Source organism: Erythrolamprus reginae, chromosome 3 (assembly GCF_031021105.1).
Source record: "Erythrolamprus reginae isolate rEryReg1 chromosome 3, rEryReg1.hap1, whole genome shotgun sequence".
Lineage (NCBI taxonomy): Eukaryota > Metazoa > Chordata > Lepidosauria > Squamata > Dipsadidae > Erythrolamprus > Erythrolamprus reginae.
In genome coordinates this window covers 174,085,514-174,111,093 of record NC_091952.1, presented here as the reverse complement: position 1 = coordinate 174,111,093, position 25,580 = coordinate 174,085,514, and the positions used below count along the sequence as shown (strand labels likewise).

General features: G+C 39.5%; 1 protein-coding gene across 8 annotated transcripts in view; it reads right to left on the bottom strand.

Moving 5' to 3' along the window:
* The window catches only part of FARS2 (phenylalanyl-tRNA synthetase 2, mitochondrial), a 288,657-nt gene that overhangs the window by 186,083 nt on the left and 76,994 nt on the right, over positions 1-25,580 (bottom strand). For all 8 annotated transcript variants that reach the window (XM_070747191.1, XM_070747193.1, XM_070747189.1 and 5 more), the window contains 2 exons: positions 19,702-19,861; positions 14,476-14,607 (listed from right to left, as the gene is read on the bottom strand). In XM_070747191.1, the coding sequence (XP_070603292.1) occupies positions 14,476-14,607; positions 19,702-19,861 (292 nt within the window). The remainder of the gene's footprint in view (positions 1-14,475; positions 14,608-19,701; positions 19,862-25,580) is intronic.

Below are 25,580 nucleotides of genomic sequence, written 5' to 3'. Positions count from 1 at the left end.
AATTAAAGTTTTCTTTGACAAATAACATATTCAGATAAGCCGTCCAAAATCATACACATAATAGTCAGAATAACAATCCAATTATTATCAAGTACAAAGTTTTTCTTACCAGTTGTCTTTGTCTTAATCAGTCAACAAAGATATCAAGCCTAAACACATTTTAGCTGTAATATATAACTACAATACAGAGAGATTGCAGAGAAAATACAGACCAAACCTAACACTGTGTAGCCATTAACAGTGACTAGCTTAGACAAAGAGAAACAGAGGGTGACTCCGAGAAATTAGATATGAACTCTAGCTCCCTCTTGTGGCAATCTGCAACACCTGCAACCAATATATTGCCAACCCAACAGTTATGGACAGAGTCCTAACACTTTTCAATAACACTGTGTAATTTTTCCTCTTTCCTTAGGACTAATTAACCTTCCTGTCTCCTATCTGCAGGCAAGCACTCAGGCATTTGAGAGCTAACTATAAGCAATGGGTCAGGAGAACCAAGACATGAGTTTGAAAAACAAAGACCCAATATGTCGTGAAAATAAATTATTTCCAGGGAGTTAGTTTGTTTTGCGTTCAAAGAACTCTACTTGCCACCCAGAGTGTTTTTGTAGATTATCAACTTTTCTTCATCTTCTAAATTTGTTTATGGCTGAGGTGAAAGTTTAGGGGTTTATAGAAAAGTATGTTTGGTTGGTTAGGGGATTTTAGTGTGACTTTTAACATGAGCTTTCAAAACCAAAAGGATCAATATTTAATTTCATATAAACTAGCATGGTTGTTTTCAAGCAACTAAGTCTTACCTAGGTTCAAATGCTTAAAAACCAGTTGTAAGATTTTTTAAAAAGGTCTAATAACCTCACATGTCTCTTTTTACTGGCAAATCCACACCCCCCCCCAAAAAACTTTATTCCACTTGAGAGGTGGACCTCACACATTTATTACCCACGTCACATTTAAAAAATCAATAAAACTTATAAGCTGCTTCAAATACTTAAAAGTCCCCCCCCCCCCCCATCTAAATAGCACCACTGAATTATTAACCAATTTTAAAGTGATGTCTCATTTTTCATGAGCACTTCGGACACAATTAGGTTATGCAATCTGGTGATTATATAAGAAGTGCAAGTCAATTTTGGGGGGTTCTGTATTACAATGAAGTTACAAAGAATAAAACAGAATAAATGTAAACGCTACCGCTAAGTTTGCTTTGTTTTCAGTAATAAAATTATTGCAACATTATTATTATTTTGTATGTTCTGGCACTAAGGATTTGTGTTTGTAACAATAAAGGGGAATACTGTATTTGTTGAAATGAGGGGTCCTGCAGAGCTTGGTTTCCAGAACTGATGATTTTACCTAGTATGGATAATGAAACATCTACAAAAAAGCAACTAAACTCAGAAAGCACCAAGCACCCCTTCATAATGTTTGTAGGGCTGAAATAGCAGACATTCAAGTGGGCTTTTTTTTAATTGTTAAAATAATAATGTAGATTTCTCAGCTATGTAAAAAAGAAACTACAGTGATCCCTCGATTTTCGCGATCTCGTTCTTCGCGAAACGCTATATCGCGATTTTTCCACCCGATGACGTCACTCTCTTCCTTCCCTTCTCATCTTTCTTTCTCTCTCTCTCTATCTTGCTTCTTCCTCTCTCACACTCTCTTCCGCCCTCTCTCATCTCTTTCTTTCCTTCTCTCTCTTTCTCTATCTCTCCCCCTCTTGCTGGCGGGCGGCGGGCGGTGCGAGCGGGGGCATCAGCGAGGAAGACCCAGGGAAGGTTCCTTCGGCCGCCCAGCAGCTGATCTGCTCGGCAGCGCAGCGAGGAGCCGAATCGGGGTTTCCCCTTTGCGTGGGCGGCGGGGAAACTCCGATCTTCGTCTGCTCGCTGCTGCTGCGGCCGCCCAGCAGCTGATCTGCTCGGCAGCGCAGCAGCAGCGAGAAGACGAAGATCGGGGTTTCCCCGCCGCCCACGCAAAGGGGAAACCCCGATTCGGCTCCTCGCTTCGCTGCCGAGCAGATCAGCTGCTGGGCGGCCGAAGGAACCTTCCCTGGGTCTTCCCCGCCGCCCACGCAAACTCCACCATCTGCGCATGCGCGGCCATGAAAAAAAGGGCACGCATGCGCAGATGGTGTTTTTACTTCCGCAACCCTACATCACGAAAAATCGATTATCGCGAGGGGTCTTGGACCGGAACCCTTGCGATAATCGAGGGATCACTGTATCTCATTTCTCTTTACATACGTCACACATACTTGATTTCTTTTCATTTTTTTTTTCTTTGTCTCTTTTTACAAAATTCTTCAAAGTTTTAACAAGCCTCTTTTGTCAATTCAGTGTAAAACAGTTATCCAGGTCACTCTCTTGGTTTGTTATTTGTGTACCACTTTGAATGATTAAGACATTCACCAGTCTCTTTTGTATGGCTAATGTGGTATCTTTTCCCCATATTATTCATTTTTATATCCATTTTCAGATCAGTCCCAATCTTGTCCAGTAAAACTTGTTCCTCTTCCATAACATCTTTTAAACAAAATTTATCAGTAAAGGCAGACACTCTTAAGATTAACTTTTGGGTCCCATTGTTCAAAAATACCCTTCAAAGTACACGGTGAAATATGTTGCTCTATTCTATATTAATAAATCAAGCTGAAGTATTTTTCTCATTTAATTGTACATTTTAGTTCATTCATTCATTCATTTATTCATTCATTCATTCGATTTCTATGCTGCCCAATCCAAATGGGACTCAGAGCGGCTTACAGCAATAAAACAAAAAACACAGTACAATAATAAAAAGAAGTCAAATATTAAACATTAAACAATGAAAACCACATATAAAACCCACAAAGCAATCCATCCAATCAACACACATGCATACTGCTCATACACAATTCAGCCGTGACAGATGTAATATTCACAGCCCCCAGGCCTGCCACCAAAGCAAACTAGTTCCTTTTATTTATTTATTTTATTTATTCATTTGTCCAATACACAAATACATAGGAAGAAAAATAGACATGTAGTAATATATATAAGGGTAAAGTGAACTTAGAGGAGAGGATATATGAAAGAAAGAAAATATATATGATAAGTGAGAGAAAGGAAAGACAATTGGACAGGGGACGAAAGGCACACCTCTAGTGTCCAACCTCAAAAGTCCCGTCCTATCATATTTTGTAAGAATTCAAGACAACAGTATTTTCCCACAAAAAGAATTCTTACAATTAATTCCAAAATATTATTTCAAAATTATCTGGATTGTTAGTCTATTTACAACTTTCCAAAATCCAAGTGGTAATCCCCATTTTGCTGGTTGATTCAAAATATTTTTTTAAAAATAAATTTGTATTTAAAGCTTTTCTTACTAAGGATTGAAGAAAACTCATTCAGTGCCTCAAAATATATCGACACAAAGATTCATAGTAACTGAACGGAAGCAATTCTCAAAAGGAACTATGTGAATCCAGCATACTTTTGAAGGTGCAAATGGTGGTTTGAGCAAAATTGTGGATATTGTCCTCATCGTCCAGAGCTCTAAACCTTCTGAAAATTGTCTTGCAGTCTCCTTGTCTGGAGATTATGGTCAACCTCAAGTTTCTCATTGTGTGGAGAGAAATTATACAAAGAGCTGTTCTGCTCCCTGGCTCTTCATTCTGCTATGCTTTTAGCGGAGCTGTCTTCAGTTCATCATTTTACCTGGAAGTCTACTGATTAGAATAGTAATTTTGTAGGAGTTGCAGTCTACGAAGAGTTATAACTGAGCAGGTCTCTGAACCAAAAGAAAGGGATTATGTGTACAAATCACTATATGGTGCACAGCAGAGTGAATAAGTATATAAATAATATTCTCTGTAAATCCAAGCTACCAAGTAGTGTGGCTTTCTGGGGACCTGAAATAATGTATAGCCATATAAGTGATTGGAAAGTTTGTTTTATAAATGATTTATTAGTCCATTTTATGGCAACTTTGAAATCTGATTGTTCTTCTAACAACACTCTCTTACAAATTCAGCTCTGTTTTAGATTTTTCAATAGAGCAGAAGTTAGAAAGAATAGAATAGAATAGAATTTTTTATTGGCCAAGTGTGATTGGACACACAAGGAATTTGTCTTGGTGCATATGCTCTCAGCGTACATAAAATAAAATATACATTTGTCAAGAATCATGTGGTACAACACTTAATGATTGTCATAGGGGTCAAATAAGCAATGAAGAAGCAATGTTAATAAAAATCTTAGGATATAAGCAACAAGTTACAGTCATACAGTCAACATGGGAGGAAATGGATGATAGGAATGATGAGAAAAACTAGTAGAATAGAAGTGCAGATTTAGTAGAAAGTCTGACAGTGTTGAGGGAATTATTTGTTTAGTAGAGTGATGGCGTTCGGAAAAAAACTGTTCTTGTGTCTAGTTGTCTTGGTGTGCAGTGCTCTGTAGCGACGTTTTGAGGGTAGGAGTTGAAACAATTTGTGTCCAGGATGTGAGGGGTCAGTAAATATTTTCCCCGCCCTCTTTTTGACTCGTGCAGTATACAGGTCCTCAATGGAAGGCAGGTTGGCAGCAATTGTTTTTTCTGCAGTTCTGATTATCCTCTGAAGTCTGTGTCGGTCCTGTTGGGTTGCAGCACCAAACCAGACAGTTATAGAGGTGCAGATGACAGACTCAATGATTCCTCTGTAGAACTGTATCAGCAGCTCCTTGGGCAGTTTGAGCTTCCTGAGCTGGCGCAGAAAGAACATTCTTTGTTGTGCTTTTTTGATGATGTTTTTGATGTTAGGTGACCATTTTAGGTCTTGAGATATGATAGAACCTAGAAATTTGAAGGTCTCTACTGTTGATACTGTGTTGTCTAGTATTGTGAGAGGTGGAAGGGTTTCCCTTAAAGTCTACCACCATTTCTACGGTTTTGAGTGTGTTCAGTTCTAGATTGTTCTGGTCACACCACAAGGATAGTTGTTCAACTTCCCGTCTGTATGCGGATTCACCATTGTCTCGAATGAGTCCGATCACTGTTGTATCATTTGCAAACTTCAGTAGTTTAACAGATGGATCGTTTGAGATGCAGTCATTAGTGTATAGAGAGAAGAGAAGTGGTGAGAGTACACAGCCTTGGGGGGCACCTGTGCTAATTGTACATGTATCTGATGTGATTCTTCCTAGCTTCACCTTCACAAATAAAAGTTTGTGCCTCTTAATTGTTGGCACTTTTTTCCTATCCTACTCAACCAGTAGGAGGGAATTGATATTAACTCTACTGTCTAAATTCTGTGCCAATTCAAATAGAAGGGGTGATTGTTAGAGCTTGTTCAACACTGAATTTCCTTGACATTAGAAAAATCTACTTTTTGAGGTGGGCAGACTGAAGGGAAAAAACCATATTGGTTTTTTCCCCCCCCTTTTGAGGTCATTCTCAAAAGAAGAAGAAATCCTTATACGTGCTATCATCCCTAGGGCACATGTCTCAAACTGTAGGACTGTAAAATAAATGCTGCATAAATCCTCATCTACTTACTCATTTGTGCATTGCCCCTGGGTTTAAAATATGGACAATTCTGAAATATTAACTGTGATGGCATGGAAATGAAAGATCTGAAATGTAAATCCTCTTTCAGAACTTTGGATATACACCTCTTTTAGATCCTATTTTAAGGGGGGAAATGTTTTGAATATATTACTGAATCTTGGTTGTCTGTTGCCAAATTTTGGCAGTGTAGTCTTGGGTATTTCGAAGACTGCATTAATATAGCTGCAAGCCATGCTTTGAGATATACTTTAGATGTACTGGCACAGATATACCGTCAGCTTATTCACAAGAGATATCTTCCACTGAGATCTTCAAATTATTAATAAAAATGTTATTTCTTAAGCCCCTTCTTTGTAAACTGAAATACTATTGCAGCTGCTGATTTATGAATGAGATAGATGATCTGTCTTCATAATTAATTTATAATTCAAAGAAAAGGCGGATACTGGCTCATGAGTATACCGATTATATGAATATATAGTCTAAGGCAGGGAGCCTTCTGGATTCCATAGAAACTAATTTTCCATTGATACCTTGCTCTGTGCTAGGAAATATTTCTTCCATTATTGTAATAAAGGTTATTTTAAAAGGCTCTGCATTTTCTTTTTCTTTTCAAAACAGGTTCTGAGTGCTGTGAGAGCTAAGGATTCTTGTAAGTGATGGCACATGAAGCATTTAGCTAATGAATTATTCCAAATGGACAAGAAGTGGAGGGAAATCTTTCCTGTGATTCACAGTAGTAGTACGGATTTCCATGACCAGTGCTGCTCTTAAGTTTCTATGGCTGCAATGTCATAGTTGTACACATCACTGCTATTACAAAAGAATTAAATGGTACCACTTCATGACAGAAGGCCCTCCCCAAATAAAAAAAAATACATGAAGCATATATCAAAATTCATGCATGATAATCTATTGAGCATAGTTCATTGGCCTACAAAGGCAAAAACTCTCCCGTTTTTTAAAAAAACAGGACCATTTTTGCAAAAAAAAAAAATATATGGGGGTACACAGAGGGTTTTGAAGGCTTGCAGAATGCTCCTGAGGACCAGGGAAGACAAAAACTTTTTTTTTCTTATATACCTCTTTGAAATCTTGCACGCAGCTTAGCAGCTCCGGCGCGGGAATGCAGGATTGAGCACAATTTTGCTTCCCGCGCCTTTGCGGGAAGCAAAATCTCGCACGGGGATGCACATGGACAAGCGTTTCAGCAAGATTTTTTTCCTTTCCCACATGCGCGGAAGCAAAAAACTCTCACCAAAATGCACACACCGGTGCGAGATTTTGCTGTTCGCACATATGTGGGAAGCAAAATTGTACTTGATTTCACATTCGCCTGCCAGAGCAGTGAAGCTGCACGCAATTAGCCGTACCGGCAGGAGTCCACCACCGGTTAGAGTACAACATTGCAGGCTACTTCAGCTGACTGCTAGCTGTAGTTCAGCAGTTCAAATCTCCCGGCTTAAAATTGACTCAGCCTTCCATCCTTCTGAGGTGGGTAAAATGAGGCCCCAGATTGTTGGGGGCAATATGCTGACTCTGTAAACGGCTTAGAGAGGGATGTAAAAGCACTATGAAGCGGTATATAAGTCTAAGTTGCTATTGCTATTTCTGAAGACCAGAGGGGATGCAGCTAGAAACAAAGAGTCATATGTTTGTAAGTTCTAAATTTAGTTAGTTAGTAAGTCTTCGATTTATGACTTTACCAACTGCTTAAAATTAGAACCTGCCTGAAAAATCAGACCCACAAATTAGTTCTTACTCACTTCCTCTGGTTGCCTCCACGCATGGTCATATGAATGCACTTCAAGCCTTTAGCAACATGATTGAATTTATTCATTCATTCATTCATTCATTCATTCACTTATTTATTTATTTATTTATTTATTTATTTATTTATTTATTTATTTATTTATTTATTTATTATTGGATTTGGATGCTACCCCTCTCTGAGGTCTCGGAACAGCTCACAATATATCAAAACAATAAACAATATGCATATCAAAAAAATCCAATTAATAGAGCTAAAAAACTTTTAAAACTCTAATAACATTTAAAATCATTCATTCCCAATCACACAGTAAAACATACTACACTCGTCGGCCAGGGGGCTAGGGTCTAATGGTGCCAAGCCTGGTGGCACATATAGGTCTTTAAACTTTTACAGAAGGCGAGGAGGATGGAGGCAGTGTAAATCTCTGGGGGGAGCTGATTCCAGAGGGCCAGGGCCCCCACAGAGAAGGCCAAACGACATTGTCTAGTTGACGGGACCTGGAGAAGGCCAACTCTGTGGGACCTAACCAGTCACTGGGACTCATGCGGCAGAAGGCGGTCCTGTGGGTAATCTGGTCCAATGCCATGTAGGGCTTTATAGGTCATAACCAACACTTTGAATTGAATTTACAGTGTCCTGCAGTCATGTGATAGTTTCATCAAAAACTGGCACTTACTTTGAGTCTTTTGGCAAAACTGTGCCAAATGACCACAACTCTGGTTTAAGAATTATGGCATTTGTTTTATGACTGCTGCACTCGCTTAACAACCACAGCAAAAAGTCATGTGACTGCCTTGTTTTACAACCATTATAACTTACAACTATACAGTAATCCAACAGGCTCCATTATGGTTGTAACTTGAAGACTCTGCTTCTAATTGGTAACCCATTGCTATGAGGAACAGAAGTAAACAGTGAATTGTCTACTAAGAGCATGGATTACGAATGCACCAGTGTCTACTAAGAGCATGGATTACGAATGCACCAGAACAACTTCCAAGATTTATCCAATTCATTAATAATGAACTTTACGTACTAATCCATTAGGATCCAAATTATTGTGTTAAGAGCAGCTACCACTATCACCAAGGTCTTTGAAGTTGTTGGAACAAATCTCAGGAATCTGTCAAGCATGAATAACCAGACCCACATATACAGGGTTCAGGGTAATTACTTTATTATGTTCTGCCTACAATACAGGAATCTCCTTCTCCTACGAACAATTACGCAAGGCTTCAAGGAACTTGCAGAGAAGGGGGTGTCAGTCCCAGCCCTTTTGCCATTGTGTAAAGATTCCATGTTAGCTCCATGCTTGATCCCGTCTCCTTCAAAATATGACATTTTATATCTATTTGCTAATGCTCAGGGGATTGGCAATAAACAAGATTAATTTGCATTCTTTGATAAAGATATGACTTAATTAGTATAACTGAGACTCAGAACACAGCAGTGGAAGAATACAAATTGTTCAAAGGAATCAAAGCAATTTTTTAAAGGGTGGGATTATACTTTATCTTTCCATAACATCTCAGAAATCCAAATGAATTAATCTGCCAATACTACAGAAACCATCTTGACTAAAATATGTGGAAGAAGGAATAAAAGCCGTATCGGTGTCCATTATAACCTGCTCAGTCAATATGGAAGATGGAAATTGCAGAGCTTTTAAAGAGATATGAAGTAATCATGATGGGAGACTTAAATTACATGGACATTTATTGAGAGACAACCTCTGCCAAGCCATGTTGATTCCCAGAAATTCCTAATTTGCCCTTCTGACCATTTCTTCTTTCAGAGGATATAAGGAAGCACAGGTGGATTAACTATTTTTGACTCGAAACCCCATCAGCACAATAGACTCCGACAATGAAGTAGCACAAACATTGAGATAAAGTGACTATGACCTGCCAAAGTCCTAAACATTAAGAGAAACTAAACATGAATGGAGTGAAATTCATACCTTCAAGAAATCAGATCTTACTATATATAATACAGTATTAAATTTAATATATTAAATGTACTTGTTTCAACTCCTACCCTCAAAACGTCGCTACAGAGCACTGCACACCAAGACAACTAGACACAAGAACAGTTTTTTTCCGAACGCCATCACTCTGCTAAACAAATAATTCCCTCAACACTGTCAGACTTTCTACTAAATCTGCACTTCTATTCTACTAGTTTTTCTCATCATTCCTATTACTCATTTCCTCCCATGTTGACTGTATGACTGTAACTTGTTGCTTATATCCTAAGATTTTTATTAATATTGCTTCTTCATTGCTTATTTGACCCCTATGACAATCATTAAGTGTCGTACCACATGATTCTTGACAAATGTATATTTTATTTTATGTACGCTGAGAGCATATGCACCAAGACAAATTCCTTGTGTGTCCAATCACACTTGGCCAATAAAATTCTATTTAACATGAGTTTAATAAACACACCTTGGGTATATTAGAAAAGTGATGATATGGAAAAACTGAATCACAAAATAGTTGAACTGGAAAAATGTCAGAAATGATAGTGCCATGATGCCTGCCTCATATGCATGGACAAAACTAGAGAAGCAAGAACTACACCAATTTTATCCTTAACACTGAAATAAATTCAGAATCTTGAAGCTGGGAAATTCTTATTATAATTTCCAAGTTTAGTAGCACAGTGCTAGCATGCAATATTTCAGGATAACTGCCCACAACCAGGAATTAGATCCTGACCGGCTCAAGGTTGACTAAGCTTTCCGTCTTTCCAAAATCGTAAAATGAGGACCCAGATTGTTGGGGAAAATATGCTGATGTAATAAAGCACCATGGAGAGAGATGTAAGTCTAAGGACTATTGCTATTGTTATAATTGTAATTATTGTCATTTAATTAAGCCAGCATTTCTCTGAATACTTTGAGAAACTTTTTCCCATGTTTCTCTCCACCAGGGCCTGTTCAGTATTAGGGGGGTTTTTTTCATTCCCTATAAGTTTAATTACAGTATTTATAAGAGATTTGTCTAACTGTCTACTTATAATTTTTATCCACATTACTATCCTCTTTTACAATTTCTAGGACTCCATAAATTAACAATTCTGCTTGATTTGATCCCCATTATGTTACTTAGCACACATTTTTCTTTAAATTATTTCCACTTTTTAATCTTACAAGAACCTTTAATTCCACATTCAGAAGCCTGGTTATATGGTAGATTCTAATTTGTTCATTAGTCAAGCAAGGAGATATAAAAGGTGTATTCATAAAAAATCCAGCAGCTTCAGAAATCTTGCCTTCATTTTGAAAAATAACTTCTTGGAAACATGCATAATTGAATTGTCACACAATAGGGCAATGTTTGATCATTTTATGCAAGCACACAGATTGTGAGTAAAGATAAATTAATTATTCCAAAGACTGGAGTGTACATAATGGATACGATGGAAAGTTTTCAATCAGAAATGCTGACATCTCAAAAACAATACATGTTTCTTTTAAGACACATGCGAGCGCAACAAATGTAAGCATGAAAAAAATGCATCTGTAAGTTAAATATAGGCGTAAAGACAAATTATAAGAAGGAGAAATCAAATGATGCATATGTTCTGAACACACTGTATGTGGGTGTAACTATGAGCAACAGACAGTGGGAGACCATAAACAATCACAGTTAGCACTGTCACTAGTCTAACTATGCTATAAGTGATAGAGGTGGGCAGATTATAATTGGGCAAGGGCAAAAGGCTGCTTAAAAAAAAAAGAAATTAGATGGAGAGAAATTAGATGTACTAAGTCCAAGTCTGGAGCTGTGCTACAGTAGATAAGGAAAATGAGTTTAGTGCGATTGAAAGAAAAGAAAAATAAAGTAAAAAATTGAGTTATTTTTATTGTTGAGTCAAATTGATGGAGCACGAATGAATATACAAATTACACAGAAATGTTTATGCCTGATCCTTGTCAATTCAATTGTGTATGGGGAAGAACCCGAATTGTTGTGCATTATCTACAATGGTACCTGGATGGCCCAGGACATTCACTAGTCTAGGGTTTGTTATCATCAGTGTTTGTTTGTTTGTTTGTTTGTTTGTTTGTTTGTTTGTTTGTTCGTTCGTTCGTTCATTTATTGGATTTGTATGCCACCTCTCTCCATATTCTGATGGTAGCCTGTTATATAACTCAACTCTAGACTAAAGAAAAGATACTATGGGCAAACTGCTTCAGGGTCTAGATAGGTGATGGTGAACCTATGGCACAGGTGCCAGAGGTAGCATGAGGAGCCATATCCACTGGCACACAAGCCATTGCCCTAGCTTAGCTGCAATGTGCATGTGTGTGTCGGCCAGTTGATTTTTGGCTTACCTGAAGTCTCTGGGAGGGCATTTTCGGCTTCCATAGAGTCTCTGGGAGGATGGGAGAGAGCATTTTTGCCTCTGGAACCTGGGGACGGCGAAAAACAGGCCTTTTGGGCCCACCAGAAGTTGGGAAATGGGCTGTTTTAGGCCTCCAGAGGGCCTCCAGGGGAGGAGGCCATTTTTGCCATCCCCAGGCACTGAATTATGGGTGTTGGCACTCGCGCGTGCACGATAGCACACACGCTTTCAGCACTTGAGAAAAAAAAGGTTCGCCATCACGGGTCTAGATAGATTCTGAATAGAGAGGACCATTGGTTTGAAGGAGGGGTAAAAGAGGCCATCTATATTAAAATTGAACAGCCCTCTGTCAACAAATGGGAGGGATAAGATAACACCTATCTCCAGTCGCATTTACAGTTCTTGGGTTTTTATTTATTTTATTTATTTATCGGATTTGTATGCCGCCCCTCTCCGCAGACTCCTGAAGTCGCAGCATCCTGTGGTCGCATAGTTGCAATTTGCAACCTTTTTTTTTTTTTACCAACTTTCTCATTGGGGATGCTTAATGAATTCACTTAATGAATATGCTAGTCAATTGACAAGTGCAGTGATTTGTTTAACAACCACAGTGATTCACTTAATCACTGTTGTAAAAATTATTGTAAAATTAGGAACAGCTCAACCTACAACCACAACAAACTGCAGCAGAAATTGGGGTCCTAATTTGTGTTATGAATTGAGGATTACAAGGTTACCCGTATTTCTTTGGGAATGGTCCCTTCTCCCCTGTCCTCCCTGCTATATTAAACAATTAATACTCCAATAATTTGTGTCTACTGAACTTAAGAGAAAAGGCTTATCCCTGAATAGGACATCATCAATAAGATGTAAGGGCCATCATCTCAATAGCATGACTGAATCAGATTTAGCCTGTTAAAACAGATGCTACCTTTGTTGGCTTTCCAGCCCAGTCAGCTGAAAAGCTAAATTTGCCCATTCTATTATTGGAATGGCTCAACACACATTCAAATCTCCAGCTAGCTGAACTGAGCTACATGAACTCTTCCAAATTCAACAAACCCTGCTATATCATCCTTGTTAAATCCCAAGCACAGCAGCATAATGTTCTGTTTCAAATTCCTGCAGTGTTATTGAGAAGTAATTACATTTTTCCCCACAGACATCTGATACCGGATTGGCACACAAGATATAGCTACATAGTTCACCTGCTGGAGAGGCTCTGTACAACTCATAAGGAACCATCTGCAAAATGGTACAGAGCTGGATGTGAAGGACAAAAAAATAATAATAATTCTCCACAAGGAAACTCACTCTCAGGTTTGATACAGTCTTCAAAAAACTGCATTCTGGTGACTTCATCAATCCAGTAAATAAAACAAGTTGATATTAATCATATTCCCTTTTAGCTACTAGTTATTAAGTATTATATACTGTGTGCGTGAAACAAATCAACATTTTAAAAAGAAGTTGGAATATTGAGACAATTCTAAAGGTTGATGTAACCTGTATCATAAAGTGGTTCTCATATAACACAAATCTAATATATTAAAAAGTACGACTAAAAATCCTATGTAATACACAATCATACAGTGCAATCACACTGTCAAACTATTTACTAAGACTGTTTTACTATTGTTCTTCTCATTCTTCCAATTACCTATTTCCTTTTCTACTTCTACTTCTACTTCTACTTATTATTATTATTATTATTATTATTATTATTATTATTATTTGTATGCCGCCCCTCTCCGTAGACACGGGGCGGCTCACAACAGTGATAAAAACAATACATGGTAACAAATCTAATAATTTAAAATCTAAAGTAACCGTTTTTACATTAAAAAGTCTAAAAAGAAAACCCCAATATATAAAATACATACACACAGTCATATCATGCACAAAACTACATAGGCAAGGGGGAGATGTCTCAGTTCCTCCAAGCCTGACGACAGAGGTGAGTTTTAAGGAGTTTACGAAAGGGAAGGAGGGTGGGGGCAATCCTAATCTCTGGGAGGAGTTGATTCCAGAGGGTCGGAGCCGCCACAGAGAAGACTCTTCCCCTGGGTCCCACCAGACGACATTGTTTAGTCGACGGGACCCGGAGAAGACCAACTCTGTGGGACCTAACCGGCCGCTGGGATGACTATAATTTCATTGTACAGTATATTGTTTTATTTAGTTTCCTAGTATGATTTACGTTGGTTGATTGCTTATTTAGTATCCTATGACTATCACTAAGTGTTGTATCCTATGATTTATGATAAATGTATTACGATCATGATTTATCACTTATATCTTTCATGTGCACTAAGAGCTTATGCACCGAAGACAAATTCCTTCTATGCCCAATCGCACTTGACCAATAAAGAATTCTATTTTATTCTAAATAAAATACTGTCATGAAGGCAACAGTTTTAGCTTAAGTCAAATCACACTATGTTATCGTTCTGTAGTTTTCCCATTGCTGTACTATTCTATTAGAACATACAAGTATATTTACACACTTCTGTGCAAACAGTATAATACATACATTATTCAATCATAAAGAAGGGAAAAAATTGCTTCCCACCACTAGTGAATAATTCAGCTTCAGTGCCAGTTTCTCCTTTACCAAATAATGTAGCAACATCAGCATTCAGAATGCTATGTTTGTTCTTTGTCTCTAAGTTAACAGCCACAGTTACGAACAGTGATCTGCAGGTGTATAGAGAGTGCGCTGCAAATGAAGGCAGTGCGCTGGGCTGTGAAACCAGATTGCACTAATCTCTGCTAACAGAGAAGGGTCAAGGGAGCAAAAGGAATTTTCATACCTGAGTTAACTAGCTGCTGCTCCATGACCCCACATCCCAAGACCTCCATCCATTCTCCTTGAAAGTTGATCTCCATCTCAAAGGAAGGGTGAGTAAATGGAAAACTGCAGTCCACCCATCTAATCTTGAGTCCTGGAGTGATTTAAATAAAAGATATAAACCAAAAAGAAAAGACGGGGTTAAGTGACGTAACAATGCCTTGCAGTGTACCCTAAGAAAAAGTTTTGTCTTTCAATTAAGGATAGCAATAACTGCAAATCATATAAAGTAAATAGCCACATAATTGACAGGTAATATATCTTGGATCTTGTGAAAGAGGTAGAATAGGAGAAAGAGACATATCTTTTCCAAGGGAGAAAGGCCCTTATGCAATTTAAACACCCTTTATAAACAAATCAATCATCAGCAACTACCTGGCTTGAACTAAGGACATCAGCAAAATGTTGTTGTGGTCAGTAACTGGAAATAACTAACATCTCTCCAGAGATATAGATGATGATTACATTGTAATGCTTATTTATTAAGCAGATTTGTATGGCTGCCCAGTTCACTTCTCCTGGCAGTTTATAACATTAAAATCCACAATATTAAAAATTGTAACGCCACCACCCCGTGACGACAGGTGTGACAAACCAACAACTTGATCAGCTCTGTCTCCATTCGAAGTCCTCAGGTCCACTAATAAAACCATATTGGTTATGACCTATAAAGCCCTTCATGGCACCGGACCAGAATATCTCAGGGACCGCCTTCTGCCGCACGAATCCCAGCAACCAGTTAGGTCCCATAGAGTTGGCCTTCTCCGGGTCCCGTCAACTAAACAATGTCGTTTGGCGGGACCCAGGGGAAGAGCCTTCTCTGTGGCGGCCCCGGCCCTTTGGAACCAACTCCCCCCAGAGATTAGAATTGCCCCCACCCTCCTTGCCTTTCGTAACCTTCTTAAAACCCACCTCTGCCATCAGGCATGGGGGAACTGAGATATTCTTTCCCCCTAGGCCTTACAATTTATGCATGGTATGTTTGTATGTATGTTTGGTTTTATAATAAGGGGTTTCTTAGTTGTTTAGTATTGGATTGTTACATGCTGTTTTTTATTACTGTTGTTAGCTGCCCCGAGTCTGCGGAGAGGGGCGGCATTCAAATCAAATCAAATCAAAATCAAATCAAAATCAAATCAAATCCAATTCAATCCAATCAAATCCAATCCAATCCAATCAAATCAAAATAAATATCTTTGGAGCATTTTGGAAAGGCCACAAGGTGAGCGTCAATTACACCTCCAGGATATCCTATAGGGAAGGGACCACCACTGAGAATTTTCCATGTTCAATTGCATACAGCGAATGCCGTGCTGGTAATGTCAAGGTTCCAGGTAGTATCCAAACTAAGTCAAAATACCCCGCAAAGTTCCAATTTATTACCAGAGCCATCCTGGCACCTACACTGGGAAACCTGAATCTGAGTTTCCCACCCAGTTGAAAGTTCACATCCCCATCTCCAAACTTCTCATGTTGCCCACTCAGATTATGCCAGCATGTCAACTCCTTCCGCTTCCGCCCGGGTGGGTGGGCATTGGATGGCCTTGAACCACTCGAAAGAATGCTTTGTGGTTGCATCTGTTGCCTCATGAAAATCACCCCTCCCAAGTTCCCATAAACATCAGGCCTTCTATAAATAGTGTGGCAAGCCGTTAACTTGTCCCAACTTCTACACTGTCTTGACAGGTTGCAGTATTATTTATTATTATTTATTGGATTTGTATGCCGCCCCTCTCCGCAGACTCGGGGCGGCTAACAACAATGACAAAAAACAACATGTAACAATCCAATTTAATAAAACAACTAAAAACCCTTATTATAAAAACCAAACATACACACACACAAACATACCATACATAACTTGTAATGGCCTAGGGGAAGGAATATCCTAACTCTCCCATGCCTGGCGACAAAGGTGGGTCTTGAGTAATTTGCGAAAGACAAGGAGGGTGGGGGCCGTTCTAATCTCTGGGGGGAGTTGATTCCAGAGGGCCGGGGCTGCCACAGAGAAGGCTCTTCCCCTGGGGCCCGCCAAATGACATTGTTTGGTCGACGGGACCCGGAGAAGGCCAACTCTGTGGGACCTTATTGGCCGCTGGGATTCGGCCGGTAGAAGGCGGTTCCGGATGTATTCTGGCCCAATGTCATGTAGGGCTTTAAAGGTCATTACCAACACTTTGAATTGTGACCGGAAACCGATCGGCAGCCAGTGCAGTATTTACCATTAGTTCAATATGGTTTTAAATAGTTGAGCTTCTCACGTAGGTTTTATATTTCCAATGGTTTGTCAGGTCCATTGCAGTTTGTACACTGGGCTAGAGCAAAAGATACTCAGGTTTGAATACTCCACTTCAGCATGAAACATGTTGTACGCCAGTGACAATAATTTTGCTTAAGATAAAAGTCAGAATAAAAGAAGGTTATGCATCCTTAGAATCTTGGCTTTTTATATTTTTTCTGAAAATATGGTTTTAAAATATACTTTGAACATAAGCTGACAAATAATCTAAAAATGGATAAATCCACGACACAGAACCAAAGGAAATATTTATCATCAAATGCCCCATGTTCAATCTGACATTTATTTTCAGTTTATGTAACGTGAATAAAAAATAAGTTGAGACTGGAACAGACTATGAAAAGAAGAAACAAGTATGCATATACCACAAACAAAGAATTCTCAGCAAGAAAAAAAAAAGAAGTTGCTAACACCTTCTTGTGTAGGAGTTTAAATTAAAATGTTCTTTGCTAGATCTATGATAAAAATATACCCCAACAATTTCAAAACCTTGCCAACATCTTGCATGAATTCTAATGTTCATAGAAATTATTTATTTATATGTTATATTTTTAAATATACTTTAAGAATAGTTTTGCTCATTTAAATTCATTATACTTGGCTTTCTAGTACATTTTCCTTACCCAAGTGCCCCCTTCCGATGTGAAGGACTGCAGCTCCCATAATTCCAAAATGATTTTTGTGAGAATCAGAGGTATATTACTGTTAATAAAGGCATCAGACCACAGTGGCTTGTTATATTGTATTGCAACTTTAGTACAGTGATACCTTGTCTTACAAACTTAATTGGTTCCGGGACGAGGTTCTTAAGGTGAAAAGTTTGTAAGACAAAACAATGTTTCCCATAGGAATCAATAGAAAAGCGATTAATGCGTGAAAGCCCAAAATTCACCCCTTTTGCCAGCCGAAGCGCCCATTTTTGCGCTGCTGGGATTTCCCTGAGGCTCCCCTCCATGGGAAACCCACCTCAGCATCGCAAAAACATCAAAATCCTCAAAACCCCACCTCCGGAATTCTGTGTTTTTGCGATGCTGCGATTTCGCTGAGGCTCTCCTCGCTGCAAAACTGCACCTCCGGACTTCCTGCTGGGATTCTCCTGCAGCATCACAAAAACACGGCAGTCCGGAGGTGGGGTTTCCCATGGAGGGGAGCCTCAAGGGAATCCCAGCAGCGCAAAAATGGGTGCTTCACTGGCAACGGAAGTCCGGAAGCAGGGCATCCCAGAGGCGGCGGTGGGTTTGTAAGGTGAAAATAGTTTGTAAGAAGAGGCAAAAAAATCTTAAACCCTGGGTTTGTATCTCGAAAAGTTTGTAAGACGAGGCGTTTGTAAGATGAGGTATCACTGTATATGTTATTAGTGGGGTTTTATTTTTAATTTACACTTCAGAATTGAATACATATGTCCTCAACTATGAGTTAATCGAAATTATAACAATGTGTGCATTTATGATGATGATGATTATTATTATTATTATTATTATTATTATTATTATTATTAATTAGATTTGTATGCTGCCCCTCCCCGAAGACTTGGGGCGGCTCACAACAGCAAAACTGTACAAATTCAATAGTTAAAAACAATTTAAAACCCTTAATATAAAAAACAATCATACATCTCAGACAAACTACTGTATACATAAAGCGGAAACAGCCCAGGGAAATCAATTTCCCCATGCCTGATGGCAGAGGTGAGTTTTAAGGAGTTTGCGAAAGGCAAGGAGGGTGGGGGCAATCCTAATCTCCAGGAGGAGTTGATTCCACAGGGTCGGGGCTGCCACAGAGAAGGCTCTTCCCCTGGGTCCCGCCAGATGACATTATTTCATCGACGGGACCCAGAGAAGGCCAACTCTGTGGGACCTAACTGGTCGCTGGGATTCGTGGGCAGAAGGCAGTCCCGGAGATAGATATGGTCATAAACCAGCATAACATCATTGAATTGTAGAAAGATGTATTGTGTTGTTTAGAGCTCTTGTTATATACTTAGCTGAATGAATATAATTGTATCATTACAGGTAACCCTTTTTTAATAACCACAATTAGGATGGCACCTTGATCGTTAAGCAAGCAGTCACTAAGAGAAACAGCAACTGTGTTTATCATCTTATTCTAACTTTGCTTTGCTTTGCAGACCTGTAAACAGTTGCAAACAATCACTAAACGAGGCAATTACTAAACAAGGACTGTCAATATAGTGTGGTACTTATCTGGGGTACCTATTGTTACTAGGTGTTAATCGACATTCTATTTCCATGAACAGATAATCTGGAGGCAACAGGAATGTTTAAGTTTGAGTTTAGGGTTCATAAAGATTCTGCAGGAATTTATAAGTCACCACTTTCAGTAATTAGCCAGTATTTATTGTTACTAACTGATGGAGCGCATGATTCTGATAAAACACATTTCAACTTGGGTATTAACAATAATAACAATTAATAACATAACAATGTCATTTGGCGGGACTCAGGGGAAGAGCCTTCTCTGTGGCGGCCCCGACCCTCTGGAACCAACTCCCCCCGGAGATTAGAATTGCCCCCACCATCCTTACCTTTCGTAAGCTCCTAAAAACCCATCTCTGCCGTCAGGCATGCGGGAACTGAGATATTTTTTCCCCCTAAGCCTTTACAATTTATGCATGGTATGCTTGTTTGAATGTATGTTTGGTTTTACAAATAAAGGGGTTTTTTAGATATTTTTAGGATTGGATTTACATGCTGTTTTTGTTGCTGTTGTTAGCCGCCCCGAGTCTGCGGAGAGGGACGGCATACAAATCCAATAAATAATAATAATAATAATAATAATAATAATAATAATAATAATAATAATAACAACAACAACAACAACAACAACAACTTAATCAGAGGCCATTTGATCGATTTGTGAGGTACGTACCATCGCCAAAGAGATGAGTCACAAGTTTTGTGAGTGTCGTTTTCAAATTGTATTCCACAAGTTTTGCTGCTTCCATGGTATGCATCTCTTGCTTGTGTGATGTACGGTGTCCTTGTTCAAACAAGCAACAATTTTCTCCATCACTGACGTTGCTGAACAACTGTTTATCAAATAAAAGACAATTATGAGCAATTAGCGCTGTTTGTTCAAAGCATTTCTCATGCCAATTTGTGATAATCCTTATAAATAGAGTCTACCAAGGAGATTCCCATTTTTTTTCTTTTAGTTATATCAAATATGTTAATTGAACTTCACTAACATTACAGGATGTTTCTTTTTTTTAGAAATCAAGTCCATATTTTCCCAATCTTAGCAACAATGCTTGCCTCAGGTCACTTAAGCAAGTATATTTTGAAATTGAAATTTTAATTAGAGATGTCCAGCTCACAGTTTACACAGTTAGCAATAGACCTTAATAAAAATATCATATCTGTAAGGGTATATAGTAGTGATGGCGAACCTATGCACGAGTTCCACAGGTGGCACGAAGAGCGATATTTTCTGGCACACAAGCTGTTGCCATAGCTCAGCTCCAGTGTGCATGTGTGTGCTGGCCAGCTGATTTTTGGCTCGCACAGAGGCTCTGGGAGGGCATTTTTGGCTTCCAGAGGGCCTCCGGGGGGGGATGGGGGAGAGCATTTTTACCCTCCCCCGACTCCAGGGAAGCCTTTGGAGCCTGGGGAGGGTGAAACACAAGCCTACTGGGTCCACCAGAAGTTGGGAAACAGGCCATTTCCAGCCTCCAGAAGGCCTCCGGGAGAACAGGGGAAACATAGAAACATAGAAGACTGACGCCAGAAAAGGACCTCATGATCCATCTAGTCTGCCCTTATACTATTTCCTGTATTTTTATCTTAGGATGAATATATGTTTATCCCAGGCATGTTTAAATTCAGTTACTGTGGATTTACCAACCACGTCTGCTGGAAGTTTGTTCCAAGGATCTACTACTCTTTCAGTAAACTAATATTTTCTCATGTTGCTTTTGATCTTTCCCCCAACTAACTTCAGATTGTGTCCCCTTGTTCTTGTGTACACTTTCCTATTAAAAGCACTTCCTTCCTGGACCTTATTTAACCCTTTAACATATTTAAATGTTTCGATCATGTCCCCCCTTTTCCTTCTGTCCTCCAGACTATACAGTTTGAGTTCATTCAGTCTTTCCTGATACGTTTTATGCTTAAGACCTTCCACCATTCTTGTAGCCCGTCTTTGGACCCGTTCAATTTTGTTAATATCTTTTTGTAGGTGAGGTCTCCAGAACTGAACACAGTATTCCAAAATACTGAAGCTGTTTTCGCCCTCCCCAAGTATTGAATTAAGGGTGTGGGCACTCGTGCATGCACAATAGCACTTGCGCACGGCTCTTTCGGCACCTGAGAGGAAAAAGGGTTGTGTATATGGGAATGACCTAGGAGACAGGGTAAGAGTTGTAGCTTATTAAACCGTCAAATAAAAGGCAACTTAGCCTACAGCACCAGGGTGAAATCCAGCAAGTTCTGAAAGGTTCTGGAGAACCGGTAATGGACATTTTGAGTAGTTCGGAGAACCGTTATTGGAAATCTTGACTAGTTCGGACAACCAGCAATACCACCTGGGCCGAGAGTGAGGTGAAAATGACAATTTTGCAATATCCTTCCCCCAGGAGTGTGGAGAGAATGGGGATCTTGCAGTATCCTTCCCCTGCCACATCCACCAAGCCACGCCCACCAAGTCACACCATGCCCACCAAGCCATGCCCACATAACCAGTAGTAAAAAAATAATTCCCTCAACACTGTCAAACATTTTTTCTGTCTGCACTTCTATTTCTACTAGCTTTTTCTCATCATTCCTATCATCCTTTTCTTCCTCTCACTTAGGACTGTATGACTGTAACTTGTTGCTTGTATCCTAAATTTTTAATTAATATTGATTGTTTCTTCATTGCTTATTTGACGCCTATGACAATGACATGATTTTTGACAAATCGGTATTTTCTTTTATGTACACTGAAAGCATATGCACCAAGACAAATTCCTTGTGTGTCCAATCACACTTTGCCAATAAAGAATTCTATTCCATTCTATTCTATTTTTAGTGCCATTGTAATTTTGAACAGCCACTGAATGAACTGTTGTAAGTTGAGGACTACCGGTACAGGTAAGCCTTGACTTATAACCAAAATTGAGCCTAAAGGAACTGTTCAACTTGTAATATTGTGATATGAAATCCAGAATATAAATCTTGTTTGCTGTGTATTCCTGTTTTTTGTGGATAAAATAACAATACCGTAATTTAAAAATAGCAGTGACATCTATATACATATTATTGTTTAGAGTTTTTATGGTGATCTCAAACTATTTCTCAAGATGTAACAACAATTTTAGCCTTATAAAATCAGTTCATTATTTAATCAATGAAATAATGAATTCCCCTTAAGAGCGCCAGTCATTCACTTCCACTAACTCAACATACCTACATTTGCTGTTTTCTAATATTTGGCTGCTGAATCTAGCACATGTAATATGTCAATTTTCCTTTTAATGAGGAAGAAACCATAATTAAATCAATACTCAGTCCAAACCTAATGTAGAACCGTCTCCTGCCTGATGGATTAACAATGACAATCATGCACAACTTCTGCACGAAGGAGAATATTTCCTACCATTATGATTCACTGTTTGACACACTCACACACAGAGAGAATAAAAACCCTATAAGATCACACCTGGCCCTCCACTGTCATTGAATGAGCAAGTACTCAAGTCGCTGTGTTAATAATAGAATACCTTCTGCTGCTCACAGCCAGGACTTTTAGTTTAGGAAGAAAACAACATAAATTACTTTGGACATGAAGCTACATCACCTTTCAATGTAATCACTGAATCTTTCAATCCAGAGCTCACCAAATGTAGAAAGCTGAGATTGTTTATATTATATGAATTCGGTCAGCAAACTCCAGTAGCTAAGAGGCTTTCAGAAAGATCAGATCTGGTGGCCTAGAGGTTAATTCTCTGCCTCACAAGGCAGAAGCTGCCGGATCAAATCTCAGTAAGGGTATGGCTAGCTGATGAGGCCAGAACAAGGCCGAAATAGTGCTATCCTAGTCTCCCTTAATTTTAAAAATTCAGCAAAAACATGTGATACATATATTCCCTCGCTATATCCATAAAAGGTAGCAAATAACATCTAATGCAACAGAAGCATGTTTCTAGTTCAATAATTGAGAATAATAAGAAGGAAAAGGAAAATGCATCTGGCTGAGAAAAGTATCAAATTCTCATGATTTCCTACTTCATCCTTCATGGCTTGGGACCAGGTTATCTCAGGAATTGTCTCTTGCTGGTCACATTCACCTGACCCCCTAGAGTGGGGAGAAAAATAACATTGTGGGTTCTGTCCCCTAAGGAGGTACATCATCCGGAACCCAGTAGGGCCTTCTTTGTGGTGGTTCCCGCCTTCTGGAACATCATCCTTTTGGAAATTAGACTGGTCTTCTTTTGGAAGGCCCTGAAGATGCCTTCCATCCTTCCAAGGTTAATAAAATGAGCACCCAGATTGTTGGGAGCAATATGCTGATGCTGTATAAGCGCCCAGAGAGTGCTGTAAAGTACCATTAAGCAGTATATACGTCTAGGTCAGTGATGGTGAACCTTTTTTCCCTCAGGTACCGAAAGAGTGTGTGTGCGTGATACCACATATGTGTGAGTGCCCACACCCATAACTCATTGCCTGGGGAGGTTGAAAACAGCTTCCCCCGCACCCCGGAGGCCCTCTGGAGCCGTTTCCCAACTTCTGTGGACCTAATAGGCTCATGTTTCACTCTCCCCTAGGCTCCAAAGGCTTCTCTGGAGCCGGGGGGAGGGTAAAAACACCCTCCCTATCCCTCCGGAGGCTCTCTGGAAGCCAAAAACACCCTCCCAGAGCTTCTGTGAGTCAAAAACCACCTGGCCGGCACACACATGCACATTGGAGCTGAGCTACAGCAATGGTTCACGTGCCAGCAGATATGGCTCCGCGTGCCACCTGTGGTACCCATGCCACAGGTTCGCCATCACTGATCTAGGTGCTATTGCTAGTCCTAGACTACCATGATGACCCCTCATTTCAATCCTGAGCTACAAATATTCTCCTTCATTGATTGTCACTGATTGGATAAAACCAGGGGTTGGGTTCTTCCCGGTTCGGAACAGATTGCCTGAACTTTTAGTAACCCACTGGTGATGTCATGGATCTGATTCAATCAGCGCTAGTCCATGGATGCCACCATCTTTATTTTGAATTTTTTTTGTGTGATTTTTTTTCATTTGCATGGCTTCTCTTCTTTCGCTGATTGAAAAGGGGCCCTCCTGCCCACCCCGGATTAATACTGATTAATACTTATTTCTTCACCCGAAGCACAGCTGATCAGCTCCTCAGCTGTGTTTTGGGTTGATTCCTGCTACTGTACATGCATGAAAGCGAAATTGCATGCGTGAAACGTCACAATGCAGACCAGTGGGGAAGGTAAGTGGGACCCACCCCTAGATTAAACACATTAGATGAAGAACTGGGTTTTCAGACTCGGAAGTCTGTAATCGCTGGGACAGATGAAAGGAAAGAGGAAAAAGAGGACAGCCAACAGCAAAAAGGCTTGATTATAGTAGCATAATTGGAAAACATGAAGGACCAAGTCAGGAAGAGATCATTCTGGAGAATATTTATGTGGTTGCTAACAGATGATACTAGCCTGATAACATATCATTTTTATCATCATCAGCACTGTTGTGATTGGCTCTGGCCCAGCTCCTGCCCCAAGGAATGTGGAGGTGGATGCAGGGGAAACCTCAACATGTCATAGACCTGTTTTATTGCCGACAGAGGCAGGTAGTGCAGTTTCTTCAGGCAAAGAAGAAGGTGGGGGTGACTTGGAAGAAGGGGGCTTGGCACACAGCCCAGGAAGCCAATCTCCATTATCTTCGGATGATTCAAATGCGGAAGACTTGGACCCACGCAGGCGCAGAGTTATGCGTAGAAGAGACCAGTTGAGGACATATTACAGGAGATAAGAGAGGCCACCTGTGTTTAGGTAGGGCTCTAGTAATTAGAGCTGCAGATACAAATAGCAGCGTGTTGGTTTGGCCGTTGTGGAAGATTATCTGATCGCAGTTCTTCAGGACCGTGCCTTACTGTTTTCCGGACTTTGTTTGTTGATTTTTCACGACTTTGAAACCAAAGCGGAGCAAAGTGTGTGTGTGTCTCACTTCCTTGGAAGAAGGAGGGTTGTGACGTTTCTTCACAGCTGCTAGTGAAGTACTTAAGGACTGATTAAGGGAATTATACAGCCTACAAGGTTGTTTTGGGACCAGTGCTCTTTGCAATACAAAAAGGGTGCTTTGTTTCTTTTGAATTTTGTGATAAAGAACATTGTTTTGAATTTCCAAACGTGTGTGTCTCTGAAATTTGTACCCTTGAATTTTTGGGAGGCTCACACCAGAGAGCCCAGCAGAACAAACACAATCATCCATAGCTGTATTTCCTTAGGTAAAAATGTTTTCATTTCCAAAAACAAAAGCTCCTCTTACCCAGGGACTGGGGGAATCAATATTTATTTATTTATTTATTTATTTATTTATTTATTTATTTATTTACTTACTTACTTACTTACTTACTTACTTACTTACTTACTTACTTACTTACTTACTTACTTACTTATTCGATTTTTATGTGTAAGAAATTACACTGAAATTAACACAAATCCCTGCGCCATTAGCATTAATATTTTCAGGAAAAACTATATTTATTTGCCTAATTATGAAATGGGCACATATTTAGAGCAGTGTTTCCCAACCTTGGCAA